Source organism: Vulpes vulpes, chromosome 5 (assembly GCF_048418805.1).
Source record: "Vulpes vulpes isolate BD-2025 chromosome 5, VulVul3, whole genome shotgun sequence".
Lineage (NCBI taxonomy): Eukaryota > Metazoa > Chordata > Mammalia > Carnivora > Canidae > Vulpes > Vulpes vulpes.
In genome coordinates, this window is record NC_132784.1 from 20,754,312 (window position 1) to 20,779,430 (window position 25,119).

The window sequence follows — 25,119 nt, forward strand, 5'->3', positions numbered from 1 at the left end:
GGTCATGCTTACATGCTCATGATGGTTGCCAACCACTGTTTGCTCCAAACTTCTGCTCCTGGTTCAAATTTTGATTTCCTATCTCCAAATCTTGCATGTCCTTCACCTGCCTTTTCTTATCCTCTTCTGCTTTGCTCCAAATGTAAACACAGCCCTACTTCCCTCATTCTCCAAAGCACCATTCTTTGATTTGGGGAGATGGCAAGATTGATGGATGGAAGAACAACAGAAACAGAATTTAGCACAAAGGCCCACAGCCACTCTTTTTCAAGCTGTTCTCCTGCTCATTGGTACCCTTCTCCCTTGCACCTACTCATAACTTCTCCCAGACCTCACCCGTATCCTTGTAGCTGACTACTCTTCCTAAGATACCCACTCCTTACTTTCCTCTTGCATCCCTTTTGTTACATGGTGCAGTTTAATGCCCTTTTGCTCTATCTCTCTCACCTGGATAAACCTGTGCACCTATAAGCCTGTCTTAACCATAGAATATATCTCTAGGATAAACTGTATTGCCCTTCAGTGTATGGAAGTGGCTGTAGTATCTTTTTTTAAAAAAAAATAACAATAACTTCTTTGTTGCATGAACCAAGACAATACAAATATATGAGTCAGTTTTTAGAAAAATAGATCATGGCCAGTTTCCAATAGTGAAAGCAAATTTAATCACAAGAAATTTGCAATCAGATTTGCCTTATATTCTTGTCAATTAACATGTATAGGATTGATCCACATTTTTATTGGTGATTTTTTCATTTGATGATATTGCTTCAAATCCCTATCTACTCAGACCAATCTATAGATAGCAACCACATTTGAGAATGCTTGCTGGGTCACATGAGGTGCCTACACAACTTCCCCCTTCACCTCTGTATAAAAGCCATTGCTCTAACCTGCCTTCTTGGCCCAAACTATAATTCTTGAAACCATCTTCTCCATATTTGACTCATGAAAACATTCCTTAAGCTTGAATATTGCCTTAAAATTTGGAACACATATATCAAAATGGTTCACAGTAAGTTATGTTATTATCAAGACTTTTGTAGTCACTTTTTTTCTTTTAAAGATCTCATTTATTTATTTATTCATGAGAGACACAGAGAGAAGGCAGAGACATAGGGAGAGAGAGCAGCAGGCTCCATGCAGGGAGCTCGATGTGGGACTCCATCATGGAACTCCAGGATCACGCCCTGAGCCGAAGGCAGACACACTCAACCCCTGAGCTGCTCAGGCATCCCTGCAGTCACTTTCTGAGTGGAATTTGCTTCATAATTACCTAGAAGTGAAGAAACCTGTTTGAGAAGAAGCCTTTGCTTTAAGGCAGTATTGTCATCCACAGCTACACTTCAATGCAGAAAATTGGGTGCTCATTGTAGACAATTAAGACAAGCCTAGAACTAGTTACTAAATTAAATTACCAAGAACACTTATCTAGCTAATATCTAGGCAGATAATGGTATGTCTTACTCTAAAGAGTCATCTTAAATATGCCACATGAGTAAGACTGTTTCTTGTCCATCTCAGACACTGATCTATTAACAAGTTATTACTCTGAATAGACTGAATTACTGTTACTTGAGTGCCATATGGACACTCACTTTTGCAATTTATTAGTCATAGTATAAGGAAATATGGGATCAGTTTCTAGGATTATGCAGAGACCGAGGTTGGCTATATATTCCATATGTACCATGTGTGTTCAGCTATACTGAAAACAATACACAGCCTGTACTATCAGTCCCATACCAGCTGCACAGGGGATAGCTATTGTGTAGATTTGGTTCATTCAGCTTTTCTTGAGCTTCTACAGTCAGTCACTGCTAGGCTCTGAAGGAGGCAGATGACTACTACTTTTCCTCTGCCTTTGAAGGGCTCTTATGTAATGGAAGACTGAGACAGGTAAACACTTGGAGCAGTGTGCTAAGTTTCTTGTCAGAGGCACATGAGGAGTTTAGGAGAGCTCCTTGAGAGCAGTTCTACTTCTTATCTCTTTGGCAGCTGGAGTACACCTAATAGATATTTGAATTGAACTGAGTAAGTTATTTTTTAATAATTTATTTTATCTGCCTTATAATATTTTACTAGTTCTGAATGTCTGTCTAAAAAAAAGAGACCATGTTTTGGCTAAAATTTACTACATGATGGCATGGAATCATTCTGGAGATTTGAAGGTAGATTTAATAAACAGGAGTAAAAGATTCAATATAGAAGATACACATATACACTAGAGCACACGCTGGAACAGGCAGAGAAGACTGATGAAGGGTGAAACTCATTAGGAAAAGAAAGGCATTGAATTCAGAATTAAATGACAGCATTTACTGTTAGAATACATGTCGCTTGAGGGAAGAGAGACTTTCTCTGTGATCATAAGTATCACTTACAGAACTAGCCCAGCTCAGTAAATATTCATTTAATTAGAACAAGCAGAAGTTCCTGATTATATAAAGAAAAGATTTGGTTTGGGGATGAAAAGGAAGAGAAATAAAGACAAAGAGGTAGATTTTTAAAATGAGTTATTCTCACACTAAAATGATATCAGTAGCAGCATGCTTTTCTAAAAATGCAGTAGCCAGGCATTAGTTTTGAGAGTTGCTAGTTAAAATGCAACTTTTCTAGTTAAGGGGGTTTAGCCAGAGGAGACAATAGTTTTTGTCCTTCCCTCTCCTTACCTAAGGAAGGAGGAAAATCATGGTGTGTGATTTTTAATACAATGAGAGAAAAAGAATCTGGTTTATATCATGTTGGAAACAAAAGTAACACCATATGTTGTGCCCACTGAGAGCCATTATGATAATGCATCAGTTAGAAAGTGTATAATTGCTCAGCTCAGAAATGGCACCAAGTCACACAACACTAACACCAGCAATCAGTGTCTGGTTATTTTTTTCTCTGACAGGTTAAAAATAAAAATAAGAATGATAATACAGCTTCTCCTCAACCATTGAAATATTTATTTTCTTATAAAGTCTTATTTGTAGGCATATCCTTATTTGAGTAGATAATCACTATCTTTGTAATTAAAGATTTTTTTAATACATAGTCATGATCCTAATTTTTTTCCACTGGACTGAGGTTTTGTTTTTTACTGCTTCATTTCAATTTACCTTCTAGAGCACACCCTTCAGTTATTGCTCCCTCTTCTGAAATATTAGTAGAATGTCAATTATCTAAGCTTTTAAATTTTATCATTTTCTGCCTTAGATGGTCTCTTTTGTTGAGTTCAATCATAACATTTTAGCCCAATCCATGGATGAGGGCCAGGGGTCTTTGAGCATCTAATAATTATATGCATAATTGTATGGGTATTTATTGTTTGTGTACTTTCCTGGAAAGTTAATTACTTCATTAGACTGTAAAAGAGGTTTGGGAACAAAAAAAAAAAATTAAAGCTTTGAAATCTTCACTTTTAATCCCTGAAGCTCATAGAAAATATAGGTTCTCTCTTGCATTGTTTTGCCAAGTCCAAATTAATTCCCTAATAATGTCAACAATATTTATTTACTATGTGTGCCAGTCATGGTTTTTTTAGTTCCTTTACTTTTTCTTGCCCCAATCCTATGCATAAATTCTATTGTTATCCCTGTTTTGCTGATGATTAAACTGAGGCAGTTTCATAAAGCTAGTCAGAAGAAAAGGCAGGCTTTGTACTTCCACGGTTGGCTTCAAAGACCCTCTTAATTACTATACTGTATCAATTGTGTATATAACATCCCATTATTATATGCAGGTATTAGAGGATCCACAAGTAGATGCTCATTTGTATTGCTGTATCAGTATTACAGATTTCTGAATAGCAAGTTTTCTTTTCCAGCCTCAAGATTACAACCAATGAAAATACATTATCAAACTAATTCCACAGTATGTTCATTTATTTTTTAAGTACTTTTTACCCATCTGCCATGTGCTTAGCATTGTGCAACAATTCAATTAACAATTAAATTATCTTATTTAATACTTGCAGTTGCATTTGAGGTAAACATGGTTATCCCACTTTATAGATGAGAAAACTGAGGTTCTGAGAAATTTATAACAAACCTCATATTATTCTTGAACTGTCAAAAGTACATTCCAACCTGTGTCTCTCTCACTTAGAGGTTGCATCTCTTAGCTTCTACACTGGGCAGAGTTTTCAATTAAATACAATAGACATTGCTAAAATATCTTCTAAAGCTGGGGACAAAATTTGTAAGAATCAGCCTAGTTATTGGCAGTGCAAGGCAGCATAAGTGGAGACATGAAAGGCTACCCCATTTTTTGTTTGAGAAAATCAGCATTGTATTTATTATGCTCTTTCTATTTCAATTCTTACTCTAAGATCCTCTCCTCTGAACTCAAGACTCATGTAAACAACTGCCTTCTTCCTATCACTGCTGGAATATCCAAGAGATACGTATCAATAGACATCTCACATTTACATTTCCAAAACTTGACACCTCATGACACTCTTAAAACTTCTCTTCCTTATTATTCCCATTTCCTTTTTTAAAAAGATTTTATTTATTTATTCATGAGAGACACAGAGAGAGGCAGAGACAGGCAGAGGGAGCAGTAGACTCCCTGCAGGGACTTGAACCCAGGACCTGAGCCAAAGGCAGACATCTGCTGAACCATGGAGCCACCCAGGTGCCTTTTTTCTTCCCTTTTCCAATAATGACAATTCTCTTTTTTCAGATGGTTGGGTCAAAATCATGGGGGACACTGACTCTGTTTTTACTCACACCCAATATCCAAATTGTTGGCAAATTTCACTAGATCTAGGAACACAATAGATTAAAAAAAAAAAAAATGTAACCACTTCTCACTTCCAAAAGCTAATTGTTCCAATTACCATCACCTGGCACCCAGATTATTGCCATAACCTCTTTACTGTTCTATTTCTGCCCTAATGCCCCATAGTCTATTCTCATCTGTGCGACCAAGTAACTTTATTAAAATGTAAATTAGGTTAAGTCACTTTAATGTTGCGTTGTCTAATATGAAAGCTACATTTGGCTATTGAAATTGATATTTAAATGAGTTGCAATGAAGTAAAACTTATAATTTATTTCCTTGGTCATACTAACTACAGTTCAAATGCTTCTTAGCCACAGATAGTTAGTGGCTATCATCCATATTGGACAATGTGGATATAAAATATGTCCATCAATCCAGAAAGTTCTTTCAGACACCATTACAATGACTTCCCATCTCACCCCACATGATATGGCACCCTATCCACTTCCCCCACCACTCATCAAACTTCATCTTCTACTCTCCCCTTTGCTCATTGAGTTCCAATCTCATTGATTTCCTGGCTAGTTCTTAACACGCCAAAAGCATGTTCCTGCCTCAGGTCCTTTGTAGTTTCTATTCTCTCTACTTAAGGTCATTTTCTCTCTGATACCTACATGGTTTGTCATATCTCTGCTCAAATGTCACATTATTACAGAGACTTTCTGTGACCACACTATATAAAACAGCAACACATCCAGCTCTTGGACCCTCCTTATTCCTTGCTCTGATTTGTTTTTCATTAGGATTTAGCACCATCTGATATGTGATTTATTTACTTCTGTTTTTAACTTTCCCCCTGCTGTACACTCCTTAAACTAAGCTACCCAAAGGCAAGAATATTTCTTTACCGACTGTTTTAATCTAAACATCTAGTATACTTCCTGGCAGAGTAGGAAAATGAAAAGAAGAATAAGTAAAAGCATGAACTTTGTTTTATCTCATAGGAAACAGTGGCTGGGACAAGCTATGGAAAAAGTATGGAACCCGCTTACCTCAGGATGACCTCTGCCAGTATGTCACATCGTCTGACCTCACGCAGATGCTGGACAAATTGGGGATTAAGTATGAGTGTTATGACCTTCTGTCCACCATGGACATATCTGATTGTTTTACTGATGGCAATGAAAATGGAGAACTGCTTTGTGATTTTTTGACAGAAACCTGCAACTTTAACACAACAGCACCACCTGATCTCAAAGCAGAAATTATGAAAGATCTGCAAGAGTCTGAATTCAGTGTAAAGAAAGAGGGAAAGGTTCTTTTTAATAATAATCTGAGTTTCATAGTGGTTGAGGCATAAATATCAATCATGAGAGTGTACTCAAAAAGTTATATTTTGAATAATGTTGATCATTTATTTCTGTATTAAAATTACAAACACATATCGATATAAGTAGAACATTGTCTCTTATATCTAAAATCTAGAAAATTCCAAGACATTCTCAGATTTCCATGCAGAATCATATACGATACTCTTTGTCTTATCCTAACCATTCTCCCTATCAAAAGGCCACATTCAGGTTAAATACCACATAAGCTAGAGAAATGAGACAACTAGTTTCACTGGCTTATTGACAAGAAAATCTTTTCCATTTGTTGATTATACTGGAATTTCCCAAAATATTAATAAAACATGTACCATGGATTCTTTAAATACTAAAAAGTATGTACTTGTTGATATATATGAAAAAGTATATGTTTATTGATTTTTTCTTCTTTTATTAAGAATTATTTGCCTGTGTACTTTCCTCTAGTAGTTTCTATCTTGTTTTTATTGATTACTAGATGTAAGCACCTTAGGATATTAGAAAATTCATTGTCATGTGTTCCATTTGCTTCCATTTTATTTTCTCTTTTCTCTTTATTATCTTTTATCTTTGACTTTATAGATTTTGTTTTTTGATATACTGAATTCTTTTTCTATTTTATTCAGTCACATTTTAAGTTTTTTTTCTTTCTTAATTTCTGGGCTTCTGACACATTTTTAAAGGCCTTTTTAAAACAAGGCTTTAGAATATTTACATATTTTATTATAAAAAGTTATAGTTTCACTTTAAAAAAATAAATCTTTGGTTATGTTTGAAATTTACCTAAGTGTAGAAGTCTGAGAAGATGGCCGAGTAGAAGGGCTCTAAGATCACCTAGTCCCACAGTAACTCATATCAGCATAAAGTAACTCAGAAAATACCCCAAAGACTGGAAGAAAAAACTCCACAACTAAAGGTAAAGGAGAGGCCACGTGTAATTGGATAGGAAGGGTGAATATGAGGTGGGGAGCCAAAAGACCCTTGGCTGTCTGCAGTTGAGAGGGAACCAAGGGCATGGAGAAGGATGAGAAACAGTTACACCAGGGAGCCTCCCTGGGGAAGAAGAATTCCCAAGACTTTGAAAGTGAAAGGGGCTGAATTTCATGAGTTCTTACAATCAGCAATATGTAAAGCCTGGAATTTTAAAAATTAGCAGGCTTAGCTCTGGGTAAGTCCAATGTATTATAAGAAACAGAGTTCCTGCCCTTAAAGAACAGCACAACAAATAGCCCATGTAAATACAGCGAAGAAGTAGTAGTTTGAAAAATACCTGCCAAAACAGAGAGTCCTGTGTGTTTTGGGGGCCTTATTCCAAGCAACAGGTGACCTCCACATACACCTGGTTAAAATTGCAGTCCCTGCCCACGTGGCCTTTGCAGAGCAGCACTGGCCAGCTCTGGTCTTCACAGCAACTTCATGTACCCTATGGAAGAGAACCAGCACCACCTTGTTAAAAGTGTGTGCTCCACCCACTACTTTCAAGAGCAGGAGATGTGGCTGACTTTCCTAACACATAAAAATAGACATGGAAGGTTAGACAAAATAAGGAGACAGAGGAATATGTTCCAAATGAAAGAAGAGGACAAAACCACAGGAAGAGACCTAAGCAATACAAATATAAGTAATATGCCTGATAGAGAATTTAATGATCAAAAGACAGACACTGGACTTGAGAAATGAGTGGAGGCATCAATGAGACCCTTAACAAAGTTATTGGTTCTTAAAAAAGAACCAATCACAGATGAAAAATACAATAAATGAAATTAAAAATACACTAGATGGAATAAATAGGTTAGAGGAAAGAGAAGAAAAAATTAATGACTTGGAAGACAGTAATGGAAAACAAACAAGCTGAGGAGGTAAAAGAAAGCAAATATACAAAATGAGAATTTAGTGATTGCATCAAGGATAATAACATTTGCAATATAGGGATCCCTAAGAAGAGAAAGAAAAGGGAGCAGAAAATTTATTTGAAGGAATAATAACTGAAACTTCCTGAATCTTGGGAAAGAAACAAAAACCCAGATCCAGGAGGCACAGATATCCCCCAATAAAATCAACCCAAGGAGGTCCACACAAAGACAGACAATACTTAAAATGGCAAAAAGAAGTAATAAAGACAAAAAAAATTAAAGCAGAAAGAGAAAAGACAATAATTTACAAGGGAAATTCCATAAGGCTATCAGTGGATTATTTAGCAAAAACTTTTAAGGCCAGAAGGGAATGACATATATGCAAAGTGCTGAATGGGAAAAATGTACAGTCAATAATACTTTATCCAGAAAGGCTAGCAGTCAGAATAGGAGGAAGAATAAGGAATTTCTCAGACAAAAACTAAAGAACTTCATGACCACCAAACCAGCCTTTAACAGTCCCTGTTAAAAGGGGCTACTGCATATGACATGATACTATATATAACCCTAAAGATTCCACAAAAAAAATACTAGAACTGATAAATAAATTCAGTAAAGTTGCAGGATACAAAATCAATGTACAGAAATCTATTGCATTTTTATATGCTAATAATTATGCAGCTAAAGAGAAATTAAGGAAACTATCCCATTTACAACTGCACCAAAACCAATAAAATACCTAGGAATGAACCTAACCAAAGAGGTGAAAGACCTGTACTCTGAAAACTATAAAATATTAATGAAAGAAATTGAAGATGACACAAATAAATGGAAAGACATTCCATGTGCATGAATTGGAAAAACAAATATTAAAATGTCCGTATACCCAAAGCAATCTACGCATTTATGCAATCCCCATCAAAATACCAACAGCATTTTTCAAAGAACTAAAACAAATTATTCTAAAACTTATATGGAACCAGACAAGACCCCAAATAGCCAAAGCAATCTTCAAAAGGAAAAACAAAAATGGAGGCATCACAGTTCTGGACCTTGAGTTATATTACAAAGCATAGACCAAAACAGTATGATACTGACATAAAAACAGACACATAGATCAATGGAACAGAATAGAACACCCAGAAATCAATCCATAAGTATATGGTCAATTAATCTTTGGCAAAGGAGGCAAGACTATGCAATGTGAAAAAGGCAGTTTCTTCAATAAATGGTGTTGGGAAAACCAGACAACATACAAAAGAATGAAACTGGACCATTTTCTTATTCCATAAAAATAAACTCAAAATGCATTAAGAACCTAAGTGTGAGACCTGAAACTATAAATATTCTAAAACATAACACAGCCAGTAATTTCTCTAACATCAGCTTCAGAAACATTTTTCTAGATATGCCTCCTGAGGCAAGGAAAATAAAAGCGAAAACAAACTTGCACTTGATGGGATGAGCACTGGGTGTTATTCTGTATGTTGGTAAATTGAACACCAATAAAAAATAAATTTATTATTAAAAAAAAACTTGGGATTATATTAAAATAAAACACTCTGAACAGCAAAACTGGTTAAAAACAACCAACAAGATTAAAAGACAACCTACTGAATGGGAGAATATATTTGCAGATGATATACCCAATAAGGGGTTAGTATCCAAAATATATAAAAAATTTATACAACCGCACACCAAAAAAATTCACTTAACAAATGAGAAAATATGAACAGATATTTCTCCAAAGAAAACACATATAACCAACACATTAAAAGATGTTCAACAGCCCCCATCATGAGGGAAATGCAAATCAAAACTACAAAAAATATTCCTCACACCTGTCAGAACAGCTAAAATAAAAAATAAAAATAAAAAATAAACATAAAAAACAAGTGTTGACTGGATGTAGAGAAAAAGGAACCCTAGAGCACCCTTGGTGGGAATGCAAACTGCTGTACTCATTGTGGAATACGTTATGGAGATTCCTCAAAAAGTTAAAGAGATATATGTACTACTATGTTTATTGAAGTATTGTTTACAATAGTCGAGATATGACAGCAACCCAAGTGTCCATTGATTAATGAATGGATAAATAAGTGATTTTGTATGTTTATTCCATTATATAATGGAATATTATTGCCATAAAAAAGAATGAAATCTTGCCACTTGCAACAACATGGATGGGGCTAGAGAGTATAATGCTAGTGAAATAAGTCAGAGAAAGACAAATATCAAATGATTTCAATCCTTTGTGGAATTTAAGAAACAAAACAAAGGAACAAAGAAAAAGAAAAAAGAGAGAGATAAACTAAGAAACAGACTTTTAAGTATAGAGAACAAACTGATGAGGATTAAAGAGTACACTTATCATGATGAGCCCTGAGTAATGTATAGAACTGCTGACTTATTATATTGTACACCTGAACTAATGTAACACTGTATGCTAACTATATTGGAATTAAAATTTTAAAACTTAATTTTAAAAAAAGGAAATTTACATAAGTGTAAGGAGTGAAAAAGAGAACAAACTGTTTATCCTCACAAAGATAGGTAGCTATCCACAATTTCCTTGGAGGGAGGGAAACTCCACAGACTTAAAATGCATTCTGTATCACTTATCAAATTTCCAGAAAATCTTGAATCTATTTCAACCCTCTAGAGTCTCTCATATTCCTCTAAGATCTCTTTTAAGAGCAAAAGTCATTCTTGGACAAGATTTCAGAGGATTTTTGAGAGTATTGAATGTGTTTTATCTTTAATGGTGAACATCTATCATTCTTATAAAAGCAGTACATCTCTTTAAATAAGTAAATAATCCAGTAATTTATAATTAATAAGTAAACACATTTTAAAGTAAGTAAACAATTACTACTTTCTGTTGGATACAGAACAACAGTTATATTTTACTGAAGAGCTCATGGACCCTCATTCTCACAGGGATGAAGCCTTCAACATAGTAGAAGGTATTCATAGAAGGTATTCACTCTTTCACATTACAGAGCTACCACTTAATGCCCCAGGATAATCACAGAGTTAACACCTCTCCCTAATCTCCTGCTGAGGCCCAGGAAGTATACGGGAGTGCACAGCCTATTTTTGTTAACAAAAGACCAAACTTTGTTGTTCATTATGAGTAAAACTGGCTTGCATTGCCCTCTTTTCTTGGACAACTTCATCAATGTTTTCTGAATTATCAGTGACAACAAATGAAATGACAGTTAGCCAATCAGTTTCCTGAATATGAACCCTGAACCATTAATCATACTGATATGTACTACTGACAAAGGAAATCTGTGAGGCAGACATAATTGATGGATATGGGCCATGATGACCTTGAACAACGTCCCCAAAAGGATAGAAATCAAGACTCTATAGAGCAAATTATGGCCTTTTCTGAAAAGCACACGTACAAAACAAGAACTGAATAATATGCTACTTACAGATAGAAAAGAATAGCACTCCATAGAGGGATATTTGTAAAAATGGCCTTTCTCATCCCTAAAAACATCACTTACTAAAAAAAAAAAAAAAAAAGATAACTTCTCACCTGCTTCAATTTGTTAAGGTAACAGGAACTCTTGAGCCTTTAAAACAAAAATCCCCATGAGTACTTACCAGGCAGTGATGGAAAGTTACATAGGTACAAGGAATGAAACTATTGACTCTTTGAGTTTGTTCTTTTGATTCAGAAAAAAGCCTGTAACATGAATTTGGAATGTTAGTTTATACAAAATAATACATTTCCCAGTGTTTAATATGGTGCCATTCATATGGGTCCCAAGTAATGGGTGTTTAGTGAATGATTTATTTCTCAAGCATTCATCTTGTAACCATGTGTTTATATTCTTTTTTTTTTCTGCCTGTGTGTTTATATTCTTACTGAAAATATAACTCAAGAACCCAATAAAATTCTTTGTTGCCCTTAGTATTTATATAAACCTTAACTTATTTAAAGTATTTCGGACACTTTTTTGATTTTGTTGTTAGGGAGTATTGCCAAAATCCAGAGAAAACGTTAAGTGGAGTGCACTATTACAGGGTTCTGATATTTGCTTATTATAAAAATTGGCAATTTTCTTAATAAAAAATTCTGCCAATCTGGGCACACGTAAAATAGTAATGATTTCTGGTGTATCTCCATAAAAACATACACAAAGGTCACAAAGAATACTAGATCTTAAGTCTGTGAAACTGCATAGACCTGAATGTATATTTAATGTTTCAAATGTTTGCTTAATAAGAGTAGCTTACACAGAAAATTTTGTTATTTTAAAGGCATATATACATGTGTTTACCCCATCAGAACCTTATTTCTGAGAAAATAAGGACTTCTTGCTAAGCCCTGCAGGGAAATGAATATATATAATCTTGTCAGATGAAAGGCAGACCGGACTTCTGGGTTAACCCTAGTCTGTTAGTTACTTACTAAGTGATCTCAGGTAACTTATTTCTTCTTGATTCTTGCACTTCTTCACCTGCAAAATGAATATAATCATAGTATCTACCTCAGAAGATGGTCATAAGGATTTCAGGAGTTAAGCTGCATAAATACACTCATAAAATGACAGACTCAGGGAATTTCAAAAGTAGTAGCAATGCTTATTATTAATTGCTTATAACAATTCAGTATAAAATGCAGAGCAGATAAAAAAATGAAAATTAAAGAAAATTATGACTGAGGCCAGAGAGCTGGTACCTAGAGAGGTCAACCTAATAATTCATAACCTTGATATTTCTAGCCAAAGACTGGTGGGCTTTCTGTGTCTACTGGAGCCAAGCTGGTGGTTCATGAAACCAAAGGTGCCATCAGGGTTGGGCCACTCTAGCCCCACCTTGAGATACCTGCCCATCTGATGCTGTAAGTGCCTGTGCTCTGTACTGTCTGAAGTGGCCCCATTTCAACCTAGTCTGCAGACCAATGGGTGGGAAGCTAATACAAGGTGGCAACTCACTGGTTGGCCAGAAATTGACTGGAATGATTTCTCTTGAAAAATATCAAATGGATCCTTTTAATTCTTCTCTTAAAAAATTTGAAATTATAGGGGCGCCTGGGTGGCTCAGTCAGTTAAGTGTCTTCCTTAGGTTCAGGTCACGATCTCAGGGTCCTAGGATCGAGCCCCACATAGGATTCCCTGCTCAGTGGGGAGCCTGCTTCTTCCTCTCCTTTTGCCCCTCCCCCCTTTCTCATGCTCTCACTCAGTCTATCTCAAATAAATAAATAAAATCTTTAACAAAATTAGAAATTAGAAATCTAGGGAGATTTGGCATTTGTACTGTCACTCATGAAATATACATTCAATAATATTTATCATGTGAGGCATTGTTCTTAGCAAGAGTGATACTGCAGTAAAGAAAACAAAGTTCCCAATGCTACTGGTGTGATTTCTAGACACAGTGGGAGGGAAGACAGAAAAATAGATATGTCAGATAGTGATAGACACTAATAAGAAAATAAAAGTAGATAAGGAGAAAAGAGTACCAGAGGATATAATATTAGTTAGAATTGTGAAAGGAAGTCCTTTTTAAAGAAGTGAGATTTGAACAGAAGTTTAAATGAAGTGCAAGGGAAAGACATGCAAAAAGATGGGAGAAGAACATATCAGAAAGGACTTATAAGTACAAAGGCCCTGATGTGAGAATGAGCTTGACATATTCAAAGGACTGTCAGGAGGCTAGGTGGCACCCTGTAGTAGATGAGATGAAAGGTCTTAAGACAGAGTCAATCCAGAGTAGCTACTGTAGACCATATGCGGGACCTCAAGATGTTAGTTAGAAAGACAGGAATGGGGCATATACAGGAATGAGAGATACCAGGAGGGTAAAACCACATGGCATTTGAATGGGAGATGAGCTTTGGCTGTCTCAAGTAATGCCCCTTGCCATTTCCAATCTCTGCCTATGTCTATCCTGAAAACAAATACCCTTTACCTTGCAGTATCCTAGGGCATATCTGCCTCTTGCAACTCAGATGTCCTAGATAGAACAGCATATAACATTTCACTTGATTCTTACTTAATTTGAAAGATTGGTTATCATTATCCCATTTTGGAGGTGAGGAGGCTAAGATACTAATAAGTTAAATGATTCAGCCCAATTCTCTAAGCAAGTTTGTAACAGGGTGTAAGCAAGACTCTGTATCTTCTGACTTTACACTATATGTCTGTACAGTGGGAAAATTAAGTTAATGATGCTCTTTCATCTTAGATGTAGCTTGTCTTAAAAGGTAAGACTTCATAGAATGAAATTCCTTTTGCCCCAAAGGTCCATCTGCAAATCAAAGGAAGTTGATCCTATCATAGAAGAGAAGAAGCATCAGAGGGCCAAAGGGTAGTATTAAAAAACTCACTTCCTTGAATGGTAAAATAATACTCTTTCTAAATACTATCCTTCACTAGTAAGTTTGCTTTTTAAAATTATTATTATTATTATTATTATTATTATTATTATTATTATTTAGCTTGTTTTAATCAAGTCCCAAATACCTGGGTTCTCCCAACCATTTGCCTTGATTTTTGCCTTTATTTCTCTACCACTATTCCTACCAGGTCCCAGGCATCACCAATTTCATGTTTAAATTATCTGTCACCCATATCCTAGTTCCCCTATGATTCATATGCCAGGCAACACACACATCCATAGTACACAATCAACTAATGCAGGTTAGTTAAAGCTGCAGGTTGTGTAATCCATTTCTCAACATGATATACACTGTAAAAAGGCACCTGCAGTAAAGGGGTGGAAGTTGATTTAAGAGGCTCCCCGGGCAACAACAGTCACAATTTTCAAATGTGCCAAAAATTCATTAGGGTTCCATGTCAGATTGCCGTAATCTCTGTAGCAATAGATTAATAAATACAGTAATGCGTTGTTCTGGAGGCTGCAATGACACATTGTGGATATTCTGTATAAGCGGTATCTTCCCATGATCATATTCTTCTCTTGAGGAATTATCTGTTTCCTGATTTGTCTTAATGATACTTGAAGGACTTTGCAAACAACCTGCCTAGGGTAGAAAATGTTGAAATAAATCATAGGAGCCATCAACTACAGTCCAAGCTTGGTGAGCTCTCCAAAGACATTTGATACAGAAGATGCAGGAAAATGTCAGTACTTATATTTATATCCTACAGCTAACTAATTTCATGCTAATTTCATTTCTATACTGTGATTCTTCTTTCTACCTGTGCTGATAGATGGATTTCATGAGTTAATTCTCCAGTTTCCGATGCAGGCAGACTGGACATAAATCCCAGGGTTTTGTAGAAGAGACAGTTCTTCCATGCTACTTATTATCAGCACAAGCACACCGCAGCCTTGGCTTATTTATCAAGATATTGCTACCATTCTACATGCTTTCCAAGTTTAACCTACTTCACAATAGCTTTTCATGGGAGGTGCTTTACAATTTTTGTGGTTTATTACTTTTATTAGTTTTTTTTATTATTTTTATTTCTCCAGGTCTGATTGGGAAAAGACTTTGGGCTTCTTCTTCCTTATTTTTTTTTTTTTTACAAAGCATACCTAGAAAACAGGACAAGGAAATTAGCCAGGGCATAAACCTCGTGGGACAGATTTATTTGGGCAAGGTTGGCAACCCATGGGTTTCCCATCTGCGTGTCCTAGGAATGGTGGAGTAAACATTGGCTCCCTGGGTTTTCTCTGGTGTGTCTAATTTATAGATTTCCAGCTTGAAAAAGGGTTGATCATGGAAAAAGATTCTCTGCTTAAAAAAAAAAAACAGACCTTAAAGATAAGGATTCCATAGTAATATTTATCGAGCAGTTATGATGTATTAGACACTGTGTTATATTATTTAATCTAATCCTCCTAACAGGTTTATGGATTAGTAACTATTTTTATCCCAATTTCACAAAGAAGGAAGCTGAGGTTTAAGCTGCTTGTATCACTTCTCCCATATTCTCACAGCTGGTGGAAACAGAATTCCAACCCACACAGATGAACCCCAGAGACCATGTTCTTAACCACCACATCCTGGCTGTCTTTAATGTTAATCCTTGTTAATTCTCTGTTCCTTTCTCTCTCCAAGCTTCATTATAAGAATTACCTCTTAGATGCCGAATTTTCATTCTATTTCCTGGGGACTGATCTCACTTGGTGACTCTGGCACAAAGACAGCACCTGTTTGACTTAGTCAACTTTGATCCTACAATGTACTATCTTAAACAAGCAACTCCTATATAACTGTGGCCTGCCCTTTTGGGCAGGGGAGGACAATTCTAGTGAATTGATCTAGTATTCTGGTCTTCAGTAAGCATATTATCAGTTATTGAGTATCCATAACAAAAGATACTTGGTAATGGCAAATGATAAGGCCTATGTAACTCCAGCTGGCTGGAGAATTATAACAGAATGTGGCAGAGACTATTTCCCAATAGCAATTCTCCCCTTCTTCTCAGGTAACATAATGTCTAATTTTTAATGATATAACTGGTTCCCCAAATGAAGACTGCATTTCTGATACTTCCTTTGAGCTACATATAGTCATATGACTACCCTCTAGCCAAGGGGATGTGAGAAGAAACAACACAGTTTGTGGGTTATGCTGATAAAGCAAGAATTATGTTCTCCTCTTCCCCTTTTTATCCTTCTGGATGACTAGAATGTGAATGTGGGAGTGTGCTATCTCAGACTGTGCAGAAAGAGCAGCAATGCCATAGGAAATTCAGAGCAATGGGTAGAAGAAGTTGCTGAGTCTTGATGTGGTGTGTGTACTGCCTATCCTCAGACTGTTACATGAGAAAGAAGCAACATTCTACCCTCAGTGTACAATGCTAACTTATTTGGAGTAAGATAATGCCCTAACACAAGAAGGTTGATCTAATTCAAGTCTTTCCCATCGTTTTTAGAATCTTTTTTCTAATCTATAAAGTAGACCAAGAAGAACATTGAGAAAAGAGAAATTTTTTTAAAAATACAAGTTATATTGGGTCTAGGAGAGTAGATGGATATTTTTAAGGAAAAAGCATTTTTCCCCAAATAGGCCCAAAATATCAAGATGAGAAGTATACATATTTTATCAATCACTTGGATTCTAGATGTCTAATTAGCATGATGTCAAATCTCAACTAACAGATGATCAAGTCAGTCATCATGGTATTTCAGTTATGTTTCAACAAGTAACAGAAATATGAACACCAACAAATTCTATAAATTGTACCACGGCACTGCTTTTAAAATTTCATTGGGCAGAAGACTCACCTGGGAGTCTTGTTAGATATGCATATTTCTTGGTCCTACCCTAGATTTGTGTGTGAAGCCTAGAAGCCTTTTTATGAATCAACCAGGTGACCCTCTGGATCACAAGAGCCTCAAAAGCTATAAGATATGGAAGCTTGCAAGGAATATTGATAATAATGATAGCAATAATTATAAAAATATTAAATCACTCACTGACATATCTAGACCAGTATTTCACTAAATACTGCAAATAAAAATAATATCTAAAATGAATTATGTGCTCATTATATGTTAGGCACTATGAAAATCTTTGACACTATTTCATTTAATTTTCAAAATAAAAAGGCATTCTTTACTAACTATTCTCATTTTTCAGATGAAAACTGAGATTTGATAGATTTAGATGGACTTACACATAATCTAAGCAAAAAAGTGGCAGAACTGGGTCTCTTCTCCAGAGTTCAAGACCTTAACTCTTGGACACTAAGGTTGCTCATCATTCTTAGCACTGTCATGGGTCAGAGGGAAAAACCACAGTCAAAATTTATTCAAGTAAGTACAGTAGTGAGTACAAATGTTATGTGTGTACCTGCCATTTGCAGGATATCATATAGGACCTATGGAAAAAATGATTTCAGGGATTAAAAGAAAAGGAAGAGCATTAAAAATATGTGTTCTGAGTTTAAAGACCAAGGTTTTTAAAAATTCATCTTTTTAAAAGTCATCTTAGCTTTTACACACACACACACACACACACACACACATTTTAAAGAGGTAAAATATTTTCAGTAGGTTTCCAAGACTGTGCTGGCTCTACACTCAAAATTTTAAATTAATTATCATTTAATTCAAAATCTTTTGGTGAATTGTTTTATTTTTTATAATTTAATTTTATTGCATTTTTTGGGTCTATACTTGGCTAAGTTGGGGTTTGCATTTTTCAGTTTTGTCTGTTTTTGTCTATATATATATGTATATATATATGTGACTGTGTCTGTTTATGCCACACATGTGCACACACACACATACACACAAATAGAAATCATTTATATATGTACTTACACATTTATTATCACAGCTGTCAATCTTCATATTGAGAGGAACCATGATGTGGATTATAAATTCATGTTAACATGAATACTTGTGGGTTTTCTTAATTTAAAATAATACTTACATAAGCAAGACACCAGCATATATCAAATCTTAACTGGGTCCTTAATTACAACAGGAAGTTAAACAAAGAAATTAACATACAAAATGTTACATTTAACTGAAAGACATCAATATATCTCATGCTTTTGTTTTATATCAAGAATTTTTAACCAACAGTACTACTCAGGAGAGAAAAAAGTCTCCATTTCAAAAAAAAAAGCTAAAATTAAATAGATTAATATCTAATTTTATACTTTCATTTATATTATGTGCAAAATTATCTTGAATATTTGTTATGGATGAAGTGGCTTTCTACCAAATTGGGCCTTTTCATAGCAGAAAATGTTAACATAAATTGTAGCATAAATCATTGCCTTGTAGAATACCAGAAGGCGCATATAAAAACCCATATCTTTACTGCACATATTTCCCATTAACCATAATCTATTAGTAATTGAAGTTCATTACAAATTCTTGTAGACTTTATTGCTATCATGCTGCATGACATACCGAACCTGGCTTGCATAACAAGAAGTCCTTGCTGGGAAATATCCTATTAACAATGACAGTGCATTTGTCATTGTGATAATAAACCCAAGAGCTGCCTGTAGACTATAAATTATCAAGGCGCCATTTGTGCTGCCCTGGCTTGAAGGTTTGTCAGTGCTTCCATTTTAAACCCCTGATTTTCAGTGAGTTGTAACTCAACTATCAGAATCTGCAGTGAGCTGCAACTTTGTGTCCAAGGACTCAGCTCAAGACTCTTTTTGGAACAATTCTTAAGTATGATTTACATTTTCCAATCAAAAAAGAACAGAGATCTGCTGGCTTGTGCACAATAGTATTGAAGGGAACTGTAAGACATAATCATTTCCTGCTAAGAATAATACATTCAAATCTGGCCCAGATACCTATGGCTATTTAAAAATCAGAGTTTTTAGCAGTCCCAGTTTTATGCCATAAAAAGACATTATTTAATTTTTAGGAGGGTAACAACTAAACTCAAGTGTCAGGTATTCAAGATAACCATATATGCCAATTGATTTTTTTCCTTTCATGCAAGATGCCTCTCTCCTACCCTTTTCAGATCAGTAATTTGAAAAATAGAAGAATTTACATGGAACAGTGAGAAAACATTATTGAGAAGAGAGAGGAACATTGGAGAAGCAAAAGTAATACTCAAATAAATAACCACAGCTGTGTAAATAGGTGTGCCTTTGGCTTGGAAGTCAGCTTTACCAGTCTATGCCATTTCTCAGCCAAGGAGGTAGAAGGCAGCAGGACCAGAAAGGCCTTTTTGCATTACAGGGTGACTGATTCCACAAGCTTTGATCTTTCTTACCTCAAAATGGGGTTTTATTTAATCACAGTTACCTGAAAAATCTCCCCAATTCCCAAATTAAGCATTTTCATGGATATAATCACAATAACTAAGACTCTCAAGTCTTGGGGTTACTGCAGAGAGGAAGTGATTGTCAGGGGTTGGCTTTGTTTGGATACCTGTGCACAGGTCTAGGGGCTAGGTACAATAGGAAAGTGGCAGGGAATGAGAAGATAGTCTAGCACTCATGGTCGTTACTGACAACTAAGAGAGATTGACCAGAAAACAAATATAATATAGGATAAAATGAGACATAACTGCAAAATTAAGCAGCAGAAATTACTTGAGGGAATATAAAACAATTCTTACCAGACAATTTATTTCTTGAACAGGACACATTTCAGCAGGATTTTCAAGAATCCCATCTATGCTTTTTCTTTTCCTCAGAGACTGCTCTCCCGTCCTACTGTCCAGTGCAATATCCTTTTCTGGGATACATCACAATATGAGGGGAATAATAGATTTCTATTTCAGGAATGACCATTGGCTTGAGTAGGGTGGACTAATTTATACTTGCCCAACTTCTAATAATGACAAATACAAAATCACAAACATAGCAATTGCTTAGAGAGAGAGGCAGCAACCAAAGCATAGACAGAAGGAATAAATCTGCTTTTTATTTAAGAGAAACTCTAATATCCATCTAGCTTTCTTCCCATAGCATACTAGGCTTTAAATTTTGCTTAGTCATTAAGTGGGAAAAAGCAGAGCAAATGGGTTCCTTTATTACATTTATTCCCAAACATCTTTGAAAGAAAAATTGAAAAGTTCACGTGGTGTCAGCATAATCCATTGTAGAGCAAACTTACTGGGAGGAACTAGATGCAAAATCCTGTTTCTGTGTTCCAGACACTATGCTAAGCAACATATGAATTTCACTTCATCCCTGCAAATCACGAAGGAGATTTTGATATTTCCATTTTACAGGAGAAACTGATACTTAGGCAAGTAGTACAGTGGGAATTCAGACTCAGGACTGATTGCACAGGCTGTGCCACACTCTAGCCTTGAGGCACAACTATTGTCTTTGAGTTAATTCCAAGTGATAGAACATTGAGACAGCCACAACCCACTCTCTAAAACTTAGTTCATATTACCAATTAACTATGCAAACTTCAGTATTTTTTCTTTCCTTTTAAGTCCAAATAATTTGATTGATGCTCTTGAGTCATGTCTCAATTAGATTTGCTTTTATTCCACAATACAGTCATTTCAGGTTTACTAAAATATTTTTTTAAAATGTTACTTACTCATAAAGATTATTGGTTCCAACAAAGTTACACAAAATTCTCTTTGGCTTATTAAGAACAAAAGTCATAATTCAAGATCCACTTTTCACTTAAAAATACTCCTGGTCTCTACATCGAGTTTGCCCATGCTAGAGAATAGCTCTGCCACCTAAAGTTTAAATTCCACAATGTACTCAGTCTTTTCTTTCTCTGTTAGCATCTTTGCCATTTGGTGATGGGTATCCGTTCTTTTACTTGCTTTCTTCTCAAGGTTCATCCCAGTGATCTAATAAATCAGAGATTTCTTCCTAGCAAGTTTTATGTCCTTTTATAATGGTGAACATGACTTGCATAGTACACAGAGTACTGAAATATTCTGAACAAATGGAGTAGGGTCATTTTGATTCCGAATATTTGCCAGGCAATAGTTTACCATTTGGAACCAACCTGAAAACCAATGAAAGCATGACGAGCCATCTGCTCATTCTTTCTTTCCTATTCTCAAAATTAAAAAAAAAAAAATAATAATTTCTGTTCCTATAGCACCTTTTTCCCCCAAAGAGTTTAGCAATTGTCATGTGTATTATTTCACTTATCAACCAAGCTTTTCACTAAAATAAAAATAGATAATGCAGGAGAAAGTAGAAACTTACTATATATCTTATCCAATGATATCCTACAAGTTTTCTCCTCATGGGGAACCACACAGTATAAGAGCATCAATGTCTTACCCCAGCCTATGATTCCAATAAGTAATAATTTCCTCTCCCTGTCCTAACCAAGTTCCCATGTCTTTTTTTTTTTTTTTGAGAGAGAGAGAGAGAGAGAGAGAGAGGGAGGGAGGGAGAGAGAGCAGTGGGTAAAGGGGGAGGGGTAGAAAGAGAGAAGGAATTAATCCTAGGCAGCCTCCATGCTCAGTACAGAGCCCGCTCGACCCTGAGATCATGATCTGAGCCAACATCAAGAGTTGGACACTGAACTGACTGAGCACCCCAGCGTCCCATGGAATCCTTTCCTGATCACATCTATCAACTGTACCCAGTTCCTAAAACTCTTCAAATATGACTTATAGAAATCATGGTCCATTATAATGAAAGGCATCTTATGTTCTAGACCAGACTCGAGAATACCACTTCCCCGGTAGCCCTTCCAATAATAGATGTTGGCCCCTCTGTGTTCTCAGACACTGGGCTTATAAAAGAAGGTGTCTTCTTACCCCCTCACTGCCCTTCCTTCCTGTTTTCTCTTCCTTCTCCATAAAAACCCTCAGTTTTGAATCTCAAATAATCAAGTGCTTTTATATACCAGTCCTCCTTGCTATAGTTATCAACTCATACTAAGGCTATGTCTTAATTTTTGAAGATTTTTATCCTCCTTCATTGTTATTTTCTTTTATACCCTATTGCTTCTTGGTGATTTCAATGTCTTTCTAATCTAATATTATCCTTCTGATACCCTGGCTTCTCAGTCTCTAACCTCCTAACTTCCTATGATCTCTTCCCATTCTTATACCATAGATTTTGTTGTTATCTAAACTACATCCCCTCCATATTTTCTATTTCCAGAATCATACTCTTTGACCACCATCTGCCATCTTTCCAGGGCACTCCTTCCATTATCTCTCTTTAATCTCCCTGTGAACCCATCAGCACCTAAAATTCATCCATGATATGTTTCACTTTTTCTGACCCGCCTTGGATTCACTCCCCTTCTTATCCAGTCTTAATTCTGTGACCAATAATCCCTCCCTTGCATATATTAATGAATTCTTTCTTGCTCTCTAGCTTCCTCATAGGCTAAAACACATCTCTGGTTAAATCTGTCTATTCTATGCCTGCAACTGTGCAACTATACCTGAATTAAAAAAGCATAAAACCATGGTGAAGGCCCTCAATTTAAGTTCATGGCCAGTAATTTCAGGTGAGCTTTTAAGACGAACTGGAAATTATATTTCCATATCAATTTCTTTTCTACTTTACTAGTGGACTATTTCATACTTGAAACCTCCAATACCTCCTCCCTATCTTCCTTTCCTAGTTGATGATTTTATTCCTCCTTCTCAGCTTCATATTTTGCTGAAAACCCAAGAGCAACCAGATGAGAACTTCACAAACTCCTTCCACATCTACTTAGCTACTTGCATCTTTGCCCATACACTCTGCCTTCTCTCCTAGTACTATGGATGCACTTTGCATGCTCTTAGCTAACTTGGGGCCTTGGTACCAAGTCCTCCAGTCTGCTCAAAGGTCATGCAGCAGCAATTATCCCCCTTTTCCCCCAGAACTATGATTTTCTCTTCTCTGTTAGATCTTTCATATCAACATAATAACTTAACTGTTTATTTTCCTACCTACAAAAAAATTCCTCCTAACTCAACTTCATCTCTAGCTACCATTTATTTCTGTCTTTCTCTTTGCTGAAACTCTCCTGGCATGTCTATTATACCTCTCCTCTTATTTTCTATTCTGTCATTCATTGCCATGTAATTTCATTCTCCCTTGAGCCTACTCTGTGTTTTATCTCCAATACTCCACTGATACTGCTCCTTTCAGCATCACTAGTGACCTCCAGATGACTAGATCAGATGGGAAGGCCTCATTCCATGCCTTATTCTATTAGCAGCATTTTACATTGTCTTCAAACACTTTCTTAATTTGACTTTCAGGATATCCTCCTCAAAAGCTTTGACTTGTGCCTCATCTGCTACTGCTTCTAATGCTTTTGTTATAGTTTATTTTAGTGTCAACTTGAAAAGGCTAAAAGATGCATAGATAAATGATAAAAAATATTATTTTTGTGTGTGTCTGTGAGGGTGCTTTGGGAACAGATTGGCATTTCAGTTGATAGATTGAGTAAAGAAGATAGCTGTCACTAATGTGGGTAAGTATCATCCAATCTGTTGAGGGCCTGAATGGAATAAAAAGGCCTAGGAAAGGCTAGCTTATTTTTTGCTTGAGTTGGGACATTCATCTTCTTCTCCTCTCAGACATCAGGTCTTCAGACTAGAACTGGGAGTTATGCCATTGGCTCCTCTGATTCTCAGGCCTTTGTGTTTGGACCAGAACTGTATCATTGGTTTTCCTGGGCCTTCAGCTTGCAGACAGCAGACCATGAGACTTCTTAGCTTCCATAATTTCATGAGCCAGCCCCTTATAATAAATCTCTTTCAACATATCTTTATACCTTTATATAAGTCCTATGGATTTTGTTTTTCTGGAGAACCCTAATACAGCTTCTTTTTGAGTTCCTCCTCGTTTTCCTGACCTCTTAATTTTGGAGTGATAAGGACTTGATCTTCAGCCTTTTATTTTTCTATGTTCACTTTCATTTCCTTGGGGCTTGAAATTTAATTTAAGTACTCTTGATATGCTGACAAGTCTGAAATCTCTCCCTGAATTCTAGGTTCAAAGAAGCAACTGCCTATGTGGCATCTCTTCTTAAATGTGCAATAGGCTTATCATATTTAATATGTCTAAATATTAAGCTCCTAATCTCCCAAACCCAACTCAACTTCCTTCAACCCATCTTTGCTCTGTTTCAATTAATAAGAATGCTGTCCTTCCAGAGGCACTGACCAGAAATTGTGTATTCCTCCTTGAGTCCACTCTATTACTCCTACCCCATTTTTTCCTCTCTGCCTGCATATTCTTTACTTACAAGACCCATGACTCTTTCTTTCACCTCTTCAGGTCTCTACTTAAATACTATTCTAAATGAGGCCCTTCATGACCTTCTTATTTAAAATTTCAACCCTCTGTGGCACCTGGGTGGCTCAGAGGTTGAGCATTTTTGCCTTTAGTCTGCCTTCGGCTCATGTTGTGATTCTGGGGTCCTGAGTAGAGTCCCACATCAGGATCCCTGCAGGGAGCCTGCTTCTCCCTTTGCCTATGTCTCTGCCTCTCTCTGTGTATCTCTCATGAATAAACAAAAAAATCTTTTAAAACTTTTTCAGCTCTCTATTATTTATTTCCCTGCATTATTTTACTCTGTAAAATATATTACCATTTTAACACAAATATTACTTATATATTTTGTTTATGGTCTATCTCCTCTGTCCCTCACCCCTATATTATAAATTCCATAAAGACAGAGTATACATGTTGTATATATATAAAATTGATAGATGATAGATAGATAGATAAAGAGAGAGCAAGACAGTGCATGCACTTGCATGAGCTGGGGGTGGGAAGGGGCAGAGGGAGAGGGAGAAAGAATCTTAA

General features: G+C 36.0%; 1 protein-coding gene across 1 annotated transcript in view; it reads left to right on the forward strand.

Annotated features, from left to right (window-relative positions):
- Positions 1-11,864, forward strand: part of HNMT (histamine N-methyltransferase) — a 51,194-nt gene extending 39,330 nt beyond the window's left edge. Inside the window, exon 6 of the mRNA XM_025985559.2 lies at positions 5,721-11,864. Coding sequence (XP_025841344.1) covers positions 5,721-6,076 — 356 coding nt within the window. The 3' untranslated portion in view covers positions 6,077-11,864. The remainder of the gene's footprint in view (positions 1-5,720) is intronic.
- Positions 11,865-25,119: the final 13,255 nt, after the last annotated feature.